Below are 13,231 nucleotides of genomic sequence, written 5' to 3'. Positions count from 1 at the left end.
CATTTTATCATCTGTTGAGTGTCTAATGTGTTCTTGGAATTGTGGAGAAATTAACATACACTCTTAAATATCTGCCCTTGAAGAAGAATATCTGCCTTCTGCCCATAATCCAGAAGGTAATGTGGAAAAACAAATAAGGAATTCTAACACACAGTGGTAGGGTGATCTGAGACAGAGTACAATGTGTAGGGTACTATGTGGGTCATGTAGGGAGTCACTTTGGGTTCAAATCCCAGCTCTACTATGCCAGCTCAACTGAGCCTTAGGGTTAGGCTTCTGGTAAGGAAGGGTAGGATGAGGTAAATCTAAAGCCCAGGCAAATTCATAAACAACAAGTAACTGGGTACTGGTGAAAGGCATAGCTCAGAGGGGTGAGATGGGGGGAGTGTAAGAGATGGTAAGAGATGAAGCGAGTGAGGGAGACAAATGTCGGATGACAAAAGGTGTTGCACATCATACAAAGTCACTTGGAACTTATTCTTCAAGTGATGGCAAGCCATTAAAAGAATTTTAAGCATGAAAGCTGCATAGACAGGTTTGCTAGAAAGATACTCTGGCAGTAGCATATCAAATGATCTAGAGCAGGAGTGAATACATTTTTTCTGTAACAAGACAGTAAATATTTTAGTCTTTGAGGGCCACCTATAGTATCTGTTGTATATTTTATTTCTAGTTTGTTTTAATAATCCCTTAAAAATTTAAAACCCTTCTTTTAATAACCCTTCAATAACCTGGGTTCAAATACCAGCTCTACCACTTACCAAGTGTGAAACCTTGAGCAAGCTGACCCAAAAACTCTGGGCTCAATTTCAACAGCTCTTTGAATAACATTTTTAAAAGCCATTTTTAATAACCCTTTAAAAAACATAAGAGCCACTGGCTATAATTTGCCAACCCTGGTCTAGAAAAGGCAAATACGGAATTAGAGGGTTGTCGGAATCATCTAGAGTGGACAAGGGTAAAGCAAAGTAGAGGCAATAAAAACAGAGAAAAGTGGAGGAATGAATGAAAGAGCCACTGAGGAATAAGAACAGTCTAGAAATAAAAATATTTTGCCTTGGGAAGCTGGATAGGTGGAGTACACTTTCCTAGGATAGGGATTCAGGAGTTTAATTTTAGATATACAAAGTTGACATCTTTGTGGGGCATCTGGTAAGGATGTCCAGTAGGCAGCTGTGCATAAGAATCAGAAGAGAGATTCGGGCTGGTGCTAGACACATGAGAATCATTAGCATCCAGGGGAAGAGAGTGAGACTCCCAAGAGGGTAGATAGGAGGCAGGCAGGGGAAGAAAAATGCACAAAGACTGAAAAAGAATAGCCAGAGAAGTAGGAAGCAAACCAAGTGTGTGTGGTTTCTGAAGAAGCCAGCATGTGTTTTTAGGAAGAAGTGCTTAGCCTTTTATGGAATGCAACTCAGAGATCAGATAAGAAATGTTTTCGGAGACCACTTTCTTCTTCTTGAACTGGTGCAGCTACTCTGGAAAATAGTATGGCGGTTCCTCAAAAGGTTAAAGATAGAATTACCCTAAGATCCAGCAACTGCACTACTAGGTATTCACCCAAAGAATACAAAAATACTGATTTGAAGGGATACATGCACCCGAATGCTTATAGCAGCATTATCAACACGAGCCAAAGTATTGAAAGCCCAAATGCCCATGGACTGATGAATGGATAAAGATGTGGTATATATATGTGATAGAATATTATTCAGCCATAAAAAAAGAATGAAATCTTGCCATTTGCCACAACATGGATGGAGCTAGAATATATTATGCTAAATGAAATAAGTCAGTCAGAGAAAGACAAATACCATTTGATTTCACTCCTATGTGGAATTTGAGAAACAAAACAAATGAACATGGGGGGAGGGGAAGAGAGGCAAACCAAGAAATAGACTCTTAACTATAGAGAACTAACTGAGGGTTGCTAGAGGGGAGGAGGGTGGGGGATGGATGAAATAGGTGATGGGTATTAATGAGTGCGCTTGTTGTTATGAGCACTAGGTACTGTACGTAAGTGATGAATCACTGGATTCTACACCTGAAACTAATATTACACTGTATGTTAACTAACTAGAATGTAAGTAAAAATTTGGAGAAAAAAGTAAAGATGATGCCATATATTTAAGTCTTAGAACTACGAAAAGAAAAAAGAATATGAGGTGGACCGAGAGAAGCCAACTCTATAATAAACGGAGGGAGAATATTAGGTGGTACTTAAAAATCATAATTAACAATGCTGGGGGGCACCTAAGATAGCCACCTATATGCAAAATATTTCCAGGGTATAGGCTGGCTACTCCAGGGCTATCATATTAATGTTTATAAACCACTCAGGTACCATTAGTGCATGAGACCCATGAGGTGAAGCTACAATACTTCTTTCTTGGTGGACATTGTAGGGCAGCAATATGGTGAAACCAGTCAATTACAGGTCCACAGAGCTAAGGATTCAGCAATGAAAGCAAAGAGAGAATAGGGCAGAGTTCTCTTGTTTTCTAAATCAAGTGGCATCGCAGCCCCTTGAAAACAAGTTTCTAACTTACTCCCAATGGCCGTGCTGGAAAGCCCAGTTCTTTTTTGTTCTCAGGCTGAACCAGGTAGCCACACTTGGTTATTTCAACCTCTAGCCAGTCCAGAATGTTCCCTGAAAACTGGCAGATTTGGAGCCTGTTAACTTCCACATGTCTGCTCCCTTCACACACACAGGCACTATGCAGTTTGCCCCAAGTCCAAGGCCTGGTGTGAATTCAATCCAACCCATGTGAAAGTGTGTGGGTTGGTGGGAGTCTGTGAGGGAAGGCAGGGGGCAGGGAGGGTGCCTGGAATTCCTAAGTGTCACCTCGGTGTTGAGTTCTGTCTCCACCAGATCTTTTAACAGAATTAAAAGCGAGTGCTATTAGGAAGTGCACCTTCCGCCCCTTTTTTCTCTCAACATGCTTCTTAAAGATGGTCCTTGAGCCTCCAGCCTCAGAGTCACCTGTGGTGTTTGTAAAGTATGAATTCTGGGGCTTTGCTGTAGAAGGTGTTTCTGGGGTAGGGTAGGATGTGCGAATCTGCATTTCTAACAAGGTCCTGGCGATTACTGTGCACACTGAACTTGGCAACTCCTCTAGTCAGAGCTTCTAAACGTTTAGAAGTTTTAAGAGAAGTATTCTGCCCATTGGAGTTTAAAACAAACTCAGGGGCCAAGGTATTTGACTCCACACCAGCCCTTTGGTGTTTCTTAGCTTCTGGAGAACAGTGGCTTTTATTTATAGTCTCACTGGTGCCTACCACTGTATCTGATGCCACGCATGTATTTGTGGAGTTGAAGGGGTGATTGGAGAGGAGACCTTACCACTTCCACTCATGCTCCTCTACAATCCACTTGCCACAAAGGAGCCAGTGTGAGTCTTTACAAATGGAAATTAGATCATTTTACTTTCCCACCTAATATCCTCCAAAACCTCCCTCTGATACTCAGACTAAAAGCTAGATTCCTTCTTGTGGTCCCTGGTTAGCCTTATGGCCTCATCCCATATCACCTCTACCTTCTGCCTACCACAGCCCAGCCAAATGAACTTTTTTGGGGGACTCCTTCAACACACCAAACTCTCTTCACTTCGGGGGTTTTCCACTAGCTTTCCCCTTGTCCAGGAGTGCTCTTCCTCCTGATGTCATATTGCTAGACACTGGTCATCATTCACATCTTGGCTTACTGATAACCTCAGAACACCCGTCTAACATGGCCACCAAATCACTCCCTATCACCCATTTCAATTTTCTGTCCCAAACATATCACCACCTGATGCTTTTCTTGTGTACTTTTCTGCGTTTATTGTCTTACTCCAATCATTCATTCATTTGTTCGTTCACTATTTGCTCAGTACCTGTTTGGTACCAGGCACTATTCCTAGCACTGGGGATATGGCAGTAAAGAAAGTCTCCACCCTTATGGGCAGGCAATCAACAAATCAATATATATCAGATGGTGATAAAATTCTGTGACTAAAACAGCAAAGTTAAAGGGATAAGGGGTGATGAGGAGTGCTCTTTTTTTTTTTTCAACGTTTATTTATTTTTGGGACAGAGAGAGACAGAGCATGAACGGGGGAGGGGCAGAGAGAGAGGGAGACACAGAATCGGAAACAGGCTCCAGGCTCTGGGCCATCAGCCCAGAGCCTGACGTGGGGCTCGAACTCACGGACCGCGAGATCGTGACCTGGCTGAAGTCGGACGCTTAACCGACTGCGCCACCCAGGCGCCCCTGAGGAATGCTCTTTTGAACAGTGACCATCAGAAGGTCTTTCTGACGCAGAAATTTGAGCAGAAATCTAAATGCATGTAAATTGCTAGGGGATGCAGACTTTTTCATTCACAATACTCCCAGTGGCTAGGTATGTAGGGGGCACATAATGGGTAGATTAATAAATGCTTATGGAATGAATAAATACCTATACCATCTTTTAGCACTTAAGCACTGCATTTACTTCTCTGGCTTCCAAATGAGACTTTTAGTTTGACAGGGAATGAGTCTTCTTTTTCTCTATCCCCAGTATCTAACGTAGGGTCTGGTCCAAGTATGCATGGAAATATTTGTGAAATAAGGGAGAAGCAGGAATTATGATGAACCAGTCTGTCCTAATACATTCAGAGACATCCCATAAAACTATTGCTTGAGAAGCTGGCATGTGCTTCTAAGAATCACGTAAATTCATTTCAACTAGTAAATTATATGTATGATGAGATACAGTAGTACCAAATTGATAGTGATTATTTCATATAATGAATTTCTTTCAGATAAAACTTTGGCATATTTAAAAGCCAAAGATGTGGTAGACTTGTCTTCAGTTACTTTCCTCCTCTCTTGACCTATCTTGCTGGCTCAGGCTACTGAGAGTATAGTTTAATACACTGCAAAGTCATACAGACCAATAGCCAGCTGACTCTTGCAGATTCTTTCAGAAAGATGGATTTGGTACTAAGCAAAAACAGACTAACGGACCTATAACAGTGGGCATTTCAGCACGTCTCTGTTGGAAAATAAATGAGCATTTCTGAACTGCTACCGGACATAGGAATGATGACAAGCAATGAAACCCAACACAGAGAGGTCACCAACAGCCCATAGCAAAGCAGTCCCAATGGCGGCTCTGTGCCTGTGTGCTCTGTGCAGATATATTCACTTTCTTTTCTCAAACAGGACTTGGAAAACTGTACAGAAAATGAAGCTCCAGCCATATTTCTTACTGGCCAGCTAAGTTAAATGGAGAAATTATGACGTCAGAGATCAGAATCTGAAATCTCTAATTTTTCCTTACGGTGTGCCATCAACTTGCATCAGAAAGCTCTGTTAAGGCTAGATCTAGAAAAATCTTGAGAGTGGCCCAAACTGTAAAACTTTTTGTCCGTACCCCTCACGTGTGATCCCTCTTAATGCTACTCCTCACCCACACTCCCACCAATGTCCTGGTGACTTTGAAGAGCCAGGACTGGCCCTCTGCTGTCTTCGTCTAGCACCTTTAGTGCATCTTCAGCACCTGGCTTCCATGTGTCTTTTTCTAGCAAGATTCCACTGCACGCTCTTCATCATAAAGACATTAGGGTCAGATTCTCAATACCCAAGGAGGTGAAAACTAATTTTTTTTAATGTTTATTTTATTTTAGAGAGAGAGACAACGAACATGAACAGGAGAGGGGCAGAGAGAGAGGGGGACACAGAATCTGGAGTGGGCTCCAGGCCCAGGCTCCAAGCTGTCAGCACAGAGCCTGATGTGGGGCTCGAATCCATGAACCGTGAGATCATGGCCTGAGCCGAAGTTGGACACTTAACCGACTGAGCCACCCAGGTGCACGCCCGAGGAGGTGAAAATTTAAAGGTGACAGTAATGTTTCCTAGGTGGCATTTCAAGAGCTCTTGGTATCCTGGAGATGGCTGGGGCAGAAAATTGTTCATTGATCAAGGAACTATGTGGAAAATCATGCATACTCTATTGTTCACTTGGAAAGTCACAGCACATGCTGGAATGCTTAAAGGAGTTAAAAAAAATGGAAAAACCAAAATAATTTTCAATTGGGGGATAGTTCAATGCACTCGGGAACAGTAATCAGCCATTAAAAATGGTGATACGGATCTCAACATAGTATAATGAAATGTCTCCTAGACATGTTGTTGAGTAGAAACCACGTCAAATTTCTAAACATGAGTAATATCCCATTAAAAAACCAAATCATATGTGTGTGTATGTGTTTTATATATAATACAATAAAATATATAAAAATTCCAAAAGGATGTATACCAGATTATTGAGAGAGACAGACTCTGGGGAACAGAAGTGAGAGGATGAGGGAGACTTGTATTTGTACTTTATAGATTTAGGTATTATTTGAATTGTTTTATAGACCCTTTATTACTTTTACAATAAAAACAAGAAAAAAAATATCAAGCACTATATTAAAAAAAATAGAGGTAAAATCCAGCAGTAAATACATCTGTTTAGCCTCAAGTGAACACATCCCAAGCTCGTGCAATCAGTGTACCCCCATTTTGTGGAGCTCAGAAAAAGCTGCAACAAAGTTGGAAGTTATTGTACTCAAGGCTCTTCCTGCTCCCCACTAGATACTGGTTTTTATCTTCTGTGGTCTTTTGTAAATGAGTAGAGGAGGTAGAAGGGACCTCAGAGATGATCTGGTACAGCCTCTCCCCCTCCTCCACTTTTTTTTTAAGTTTATTTATTTTTGAGAAAGAGACATAAGTGGGGGAAGGGGAGAGAGGGAGGGAGGGAGGGAGGGAGAGAGAGAGGGAGGGAGAGAGAGAGAGAGAGAGAGAGAGAGAGAGAGAGAGAGAGAGAATCCCAAGCGGGCTCTGCACTGCTAGCACAGAGCCCAATGTAGGGCTTGAACTCAGGAACTGCAAGATCTGAGCTGAAACCAAGTGTTGGACACTTAACCAACTGGGCCACCCAGATGCCCTGTCCCTCCCCACTTTTGAAATGAAGGGACTAAGGCCAAAGTGAAGGGGCTTTCAAAGATCAGCCTGAAGCCCTCAGTGCCCATCTGACTCCTTCTGAAGCCCTCCTTCAGTCACCAGGTGATCCAGATGGGCTGTGATCCTTGGCCTTCATAAAAAGTATCTTTAGCACTCAAGGAAATTGTCACGACCTCCGAGTAAGCCATGGGCTCAATGTTCTCCCTGCAGTTTCAGGCACAACAGAGTCCTGATGACCCCTTTCCCCCTTCCCAACAGCTTACCTGTCTACGGCTTTTAGGAAGAAGTAAGGGACCCTGGAAAGAGCTGGTAAAAAATAGCAAGGGTCTTGAGGCAACTTAGCATCCTGAGCCAAGTACAGATGAGTGGAAGCATGAAGTTACTCATTCACTCAAAACACCATGGGCTTGAGTTGGGCAGAACAGGGTTCGAATCCGCCCTCTTGATTCTGCCTTTTACTATCTAGCCAACACTGCGAAGCTCCCAAACTACCCTGGGCCTCAGTTTTCTCATCTCTGAAAAGCATGTCCCACATGCACAGCCAACTGCTACTCCCTTCAATTCCAGTAGTACAATCCTGGGCAATAAAATGTTACCTACACTTGAGAAGCTGACTGGCTGGTGGAGAAGATGGCATGATTTGGTCACAGTGGATGTGACAGGTGCACTAAAAAAGAGGAATTCCAGTGCACCCCCCCCCCCCGAGTACCAGGGCACCACTCTTCCCCTATACCGAACATCCTGGGGGTTTCACACGGGGGCTACCTCTTACTGACCCAGTGACCTCAAGCGGATTTACTCCAACTTTAGCCTGACCCCAAAATTTGTTGTAAAAGACTTCTTGAAAGAAATCACAGCAAGAATCATAGCAATCAAGCTGTCAAGGAAAGTATGAGCTGGGGAGGACCAAGAAGCAAACGAGAGGAGAGGTTCTCAAGGCATGCTGCCTGCATTCAAACCCTCTCTCCGGTGCTTCTGTGGGGGTCCCACATCTGTGCCTCAGCTTTCTTTCGTTGATATGGTAACAACAATAGTATTTACCCCCTAGGGTTTTTTTCTTTTTTGAAGATTAAACAAGATAGTGCCCATAAAGCACTGAGCACAGTGTCTGGCATCTACTAAAAGTACACAGAAAAAACACTTAGTATTGTTATTAACTGTTTGGTCTGTAAGTACTGTAAGGCTGACAGGCAATATTATTGACATTTCAAAGGCACAAAAGATGTGGGCAGGCTAGACAAAGTCACGTTTTTTCACGAAGTCTCAGAAGAGTAGACAGAGCTGTGTACTCTTTGGACTCAAGTAAACTTGATATTGAATCCTTGGCCCGGCTCTTACTAAAGCATGGTCTTCTTGAGAGAGCTGGTAAAGCTTGATTTTCTATGTGACACTGGAGGATAATGTCAGTCTTGCAGATTGACGGGTAGCCTAACAGGTGCAGTCACATTTAGAGAAACCTGGCAGACCGCTTGGCACAACAAATCCTGCCTTCGTTCCGTCCTTACCCAAAGCTAGCAAACTAGGGAAGAGGATTACCAAAGAATAGTATTTAGAAGTGTTTTTAATGAAAAGGGCATTCTACATGGATTCAGAGAAGATAAAAATGTACAACAAGGTCTCTGGGCTGGAGGACTGCCCAGAGTCCTCTCTTACCCAGAGTCTACGATTCTTCCATTGATTGCCTATCTTAGCATCACGTGTCTTGGCCCTGCCACCCAATAATTGTGATCTTCAGCAAGTTCCTAGACTTGGATAAAAGTCTGTACCCACTTCTCAGAGGTACGGTGAAAATGGGTGAGATAAAGCACACCAACACCACATTTACCTGGCAGACTGTCACTGCTCGAGGGCAGCTATCGTTGTTGTCAGGGCCACTATAGAGATTAAGAGAATGCATGCAGGAATTATGGCACGCTTCCTGGCACGCGGTGTTCTAAAATATTACTGTTATAACTTCGACCACCACTACTGATTTTACATCATGAATGGCTATGGCCCAAGGAAACCAGTAAGTGATACGTGGTGTCATCCTAGTAAGGACACATCAAAACAGAGACACCAAGAGGTATTAGGATAATTAATCACAGGTCTGACTGGGAATAAAAGCTTTCTGGAACAAACAGCCTTGTCTGGCCCACACAGAGGATGGTCTCACCCACAGGGAGCAGCAGGTGCTGGCTGCACTCTCTCCCCAGCCCTGGGGGACCACACACATGGAGACAGTATCCCTACATATAAGCTTTTCAATGGTCCATCTCACAGAGCAGTAATGTACAAATGCCTTGGCCTGGAATGAGATCTTTCTGCCAGAAGTTCAAAGCTATCTGCAAAGTATCTCATTAATCTTTGGGACCCTATGGGGCTTGGGGTGGATAGGCATTGTTGCTATTACCTTATAAAGAGGGCAGAATACAGTTTAGAAAAACCAAACACCTCGTCTTTGTTTCAATAGCCCTACTGGTGCTAAAAGAGGACTTGAAGCCCAGGGCTCTGTGCCCCACTCTTGGAACCACCTGCAGGGCCAATAAAGCACCTTGGGCGAGATATGGCCCCTTGCCCCTTCCCTTCCCAGACCCGGGTAGCTGCAAGGCTCACCTGTCGCTGAACTGAACCTCTTCTCCGTTCCTGGCCCAGCTGATGGTAGGCCTTGGGTTGCCGACGGCCTCACAGTGCAGGAGCACACTCAGTGTCCCGCTGGCCAGGGCCACAGTCTGCCCGAGGTGGGTGACCACCTCGGAGGCCGAGAGCTGCTGGGCAGCTGAGATCTTCCGCAAGATGGTGGGCTTGCGATGGGGCCGGCGAGAGCCACCCCCGGCCTCCCCAGAGGACGAGGTCCGGAGAGAGCTGCTGAAACCAGACACGTGCTTATGAGGGGGGATGGCCACCGGGGGTAGCCTCCGCTCAGACGGCTTGAGCAGCGCGTCCTGGTGCTCCAGGTGGGTGCGGAAGATCTCCTGGGCCAGCTGGGCCACCAGGTGCTTGCCGTAGACGTCTCGAAGCTCCTCAGGCTGCTGGGAGAGGTTCCTGAGGATGTCGTCCAGGCGCCTCTGCTCGGTCACCATGGTGAAGGGCAGGTGCCAGAGGGCCTGCTCGGCATTCTGGTCCTCCTCGGAAGACGTGTTCCTTTCCGTGGAGTCCTGCACCTCCCAGGAGGCGAGGAGCTCCCCGGGCCAGCCCCCCTGCTCCAGCAGCCGGGAGACGAGGTCATCGTAGCGGCTCCCCGGGTCTGCGGCGGGGCCCCGCTTCTCAGCCTTGCTGCCGTTAGAGAAGATTCCGTTCTGGTGTTTGTGGGTCTGCAGGGCCTCCTTTGGGCTGGCCTTCCTCATCGCGAGGGCCTCCTCCTCGCTCCTGAGGCTCAGGGGCCGGGCCACCAGCTTCCGGTTGCCTCCGATGAGCTTAATGACAAACTGCTCCCGGGCGGGTCCGGCAGAGCAGGTGTAGATGCCCGCGTCGGAGGGCTTGAGGCGGTGGATCTTCAGGTAGCCGAAAGGGGCCACGGTGACGTGCGCCGAGCTGATGAGGTGCTGGCCGTCCTTCTCCCACGTGATCAGGGGCTTGCGGAAGCGCCGCGTGGGGCAGCGCAGCACCACAGCCGTCTTGGGGAGCAGGTAGGCGAAGCCCCCCACGACAAAGTGCAGCTTCCTCTGCCGGCGCGTCTGGATGTAGACCTTCCTGGCGGCCGCAATGTGAGGGCTGTGCTTGGTGGCTGGCCGTCCCGGCCCTGGAACGAAAGGAATGCGAGGGAAGCCAGGCAGATGCAGAAAGAGAAGGAATGGCAGAGGAAAACGAGAGCCAACGAACACAGGCACAAGAGAGAGGGCGAAGAGGAAGGCAGAGGAGGCACACACAAGGGAAGAGGGAGAGAAAGCGGCTTCAGAGTTGCTTTGGGCCAGGGCCTTCATTGGCCGCCTTAGGTTTTCGGGGAGGAAGTGGCTACCACCCGTGGACCATCAAGCGGCTGCACAGGCAAAGCTCGAACTAATTAGGCGCCGCGGGGCAGCCCGCTCTCACCCTGCTGGGGCTGGCTACCCCTAGAAGCTGAGAGGCAGGTTCTAGATGGAGGGGGATCCCAGGGGAAAGGCAGTTCCTCTCGTTAGAACGATGAAAGAAAGAAAAGAAAAGAAAAGAATCATAAAAAGAGGCAGAGGACAAAGGGAAGGAGAATGTCTCCCTTTCCACGTTTACCCTTTAGGGTCTGCAGAGCACCAAGGCCCTAGTGGCCTCTGGGGTGGGGGCCTGGGGGGAAGAGCCCAGAAGTAGTACAACTCTAGGGATTACTATTAAACAGAACAAATCTGTTCAGAGCATTTTAAAACCCCAGAGTGAGGGGCGCCTGGGTGGCGCAGTCGGTTAAGCGTCCGACTTCAGCCAGGTCACGATCTCGCGGTCCGTGAGTTCGAGCCCCGCGTCAGGCTCTGGGCTGATGGCTCAGAGCCTGGAGCCTGTTTCCGATTCTGTGTCTCCCTCTCTCTCTGCCCCTCCCCCGTTCATGCTCTGTCTCTCTCTGTCCCAAAAATAAATAAACGTGGAAAAAAAAAAAATTTAAAACCCCAGAGTGGACCACATTCGATTTCATTAGTAATCTGCTGACTCCAGCTTCCAGATCTCTGTATGCCAGCAAGTGAACATTGCTCTACCCCCTGCAAACTGTTTTTCCAGCCGAGAAGAGAATTCTGCCTGGCCACGTGTAATTAAGATTCCTTTTCCACTTCCAGCTGAGTTTACCAGACTGCTGCCCTCCTCAGGCTTTCCTGCCTGACAATCTCCCACCCGGTCTTGGGTTTAGGGAAGGCTACTGCGTGGCTTCAGCTGCTTCTACGTGGGTTCTGTCTCCCTATCCCCAGAGTTCTGACATACTCACGTGCACAGGTTGCCAGCATGCAGGGCCTGATGGATGAAGAGAACGGCAGGGGAGGGCACAGGGAGGAATTGACAATAGCTGAGACCCCGGTTTTTAGCACCTTCCGGCAAATGGCACTTCGAGTCTGGGTGCCTTCCCCACAGCTTGTGGAACACTGGTGAGGGAAAACAAAGGTCAAATGCATGTAAGTGTAGAGGCTAATGGGTTTTTGTATGGACTCTCAAACACCCCCAAATATGAGAAAAGTTGCTTGGAAAAGCAACAGTCACTAAAAGAAATACTAATTATGTAACAATATGGGAAGATTGTCCATATTGTAACCACCTGCTAGCTCTAAGATTTTTCTCTGTTTTTTTTTAAAGTTTATTTATTTTGAGAGAGAGGGAGAGAGAGCACGTGCATGTGTGAGTGGGGGAGGGGCAGAGAGAGAGAGAGAGAGAGAGAGAGAGAGAGAGAGAGAGAGAGAGAGAATCCCAGGCAGGCTCTGTACTGTCAGTGAAGAGATCGACGGGGCTCAAAAATCATGAACTATGAGATCATGACCTGAGCAGAAGTTAAGAGTCAGATACTTAACCAACTGAGCTACCCAGGAACCCTTCTAAGATTTTTCTACTCTAAAGTTTCCTGTAGATACTCTACCTGTTTTTTACTTAGATGGCCTAGGCTTTAGAGTTACAGAGTCATAGAGTCCTGTGTTCAAATCCCTGCTCAGCATTTTAGCAGTTGGCAACTCAGAGTCTGTTTGCACTTCTTAGACTTATTTTTCAAGGTGGGGAATTAAATGAGATAATATATTTTAAGTTTCACACACAGAAATGACACTCAATGCTAATTTTTTCTCCTTCTTTCACAAGTGTAATATTTTAATGTCAAGCATGAGGTAGTTGTTATACATGTACTATGTTTGAGGTAGGGTGCTAGATACTAAGGAAAAACTGTGCAAGGTGGTTTGTAACCTCAAGGAGCTGTCATCAATAATGGGGGAGGGCAATCCAAAAATATTGCTAAAATGAAATACTGTATTAGGGAAATAGAAACCAAAACAACAATGAGATACCACTTCCTATCCACTGAAATGGCCATAGTAAAAAAGACAATAACAAATGTTACTATGAGTGGGGATATACAAATTAGAACCTTCATAAATTGCTGGTGGCAATGTAAAATACTACAGTCTTCTTGACAAACAGCTTGATAATTTCTTAAAAAGATAAACATACATTTACCCCCATGATCCAGCAATGTCACTCATAGGTATCTACCCAAGACAAGTGAACATGTACATCCACACAGACTTGTATGCGAAAGTGTGTAACAGACAAAAAGGGAAACAGCTCAAATGTCCACCAACTGGTGAATGGATCAATAAAAATATGGTCTATCTATGTAATGGAATC

At 45.9% G+C, this 13,231-nt stretch overlaps 1 protein-coding gene across 1 annotated transcript in view; it reads right to left on the bottom strand.

Moving 5' to 3' along the window:
* Window positions 1-13,231, bottom strand: part of ADAMTSL1 (ADAMTS like 1) — a 379,909-nt gene that overhangs the window by 113,029 nt on the left and 253,649 nt on the right. The window contains 2 exon segments of the mRNA XM_032595636.1: window positions 9,569-10,694; window positions 11,835-11,988. Of these exon segments, the coding sequence (XP_032451527.1) occupies window positions 9,569-10,694; window positions 11,835-11,988 (1,280 nt within the window).

Source organism: Lynx canadensis, chromosome D4 (assembly GCF_007474595.2).
Source record: "Lynx canadensis isolate LIC74 chromosome D4, mLynCan4.pri.v2, whole genome shotgun sequence".
Classification (NCBI taxonomy): domain Eukaryota; kingdom Metazoa; phylum Chordata; class Mammalia; order Carnivora; family Felidae; genus Lynx; species Lynx canadensis.
The sequence above is the reverse complement of the archived record's forward strand: the minus strand, read 5'-3'. Positions and strand labels throughout refer to the sequence as shown.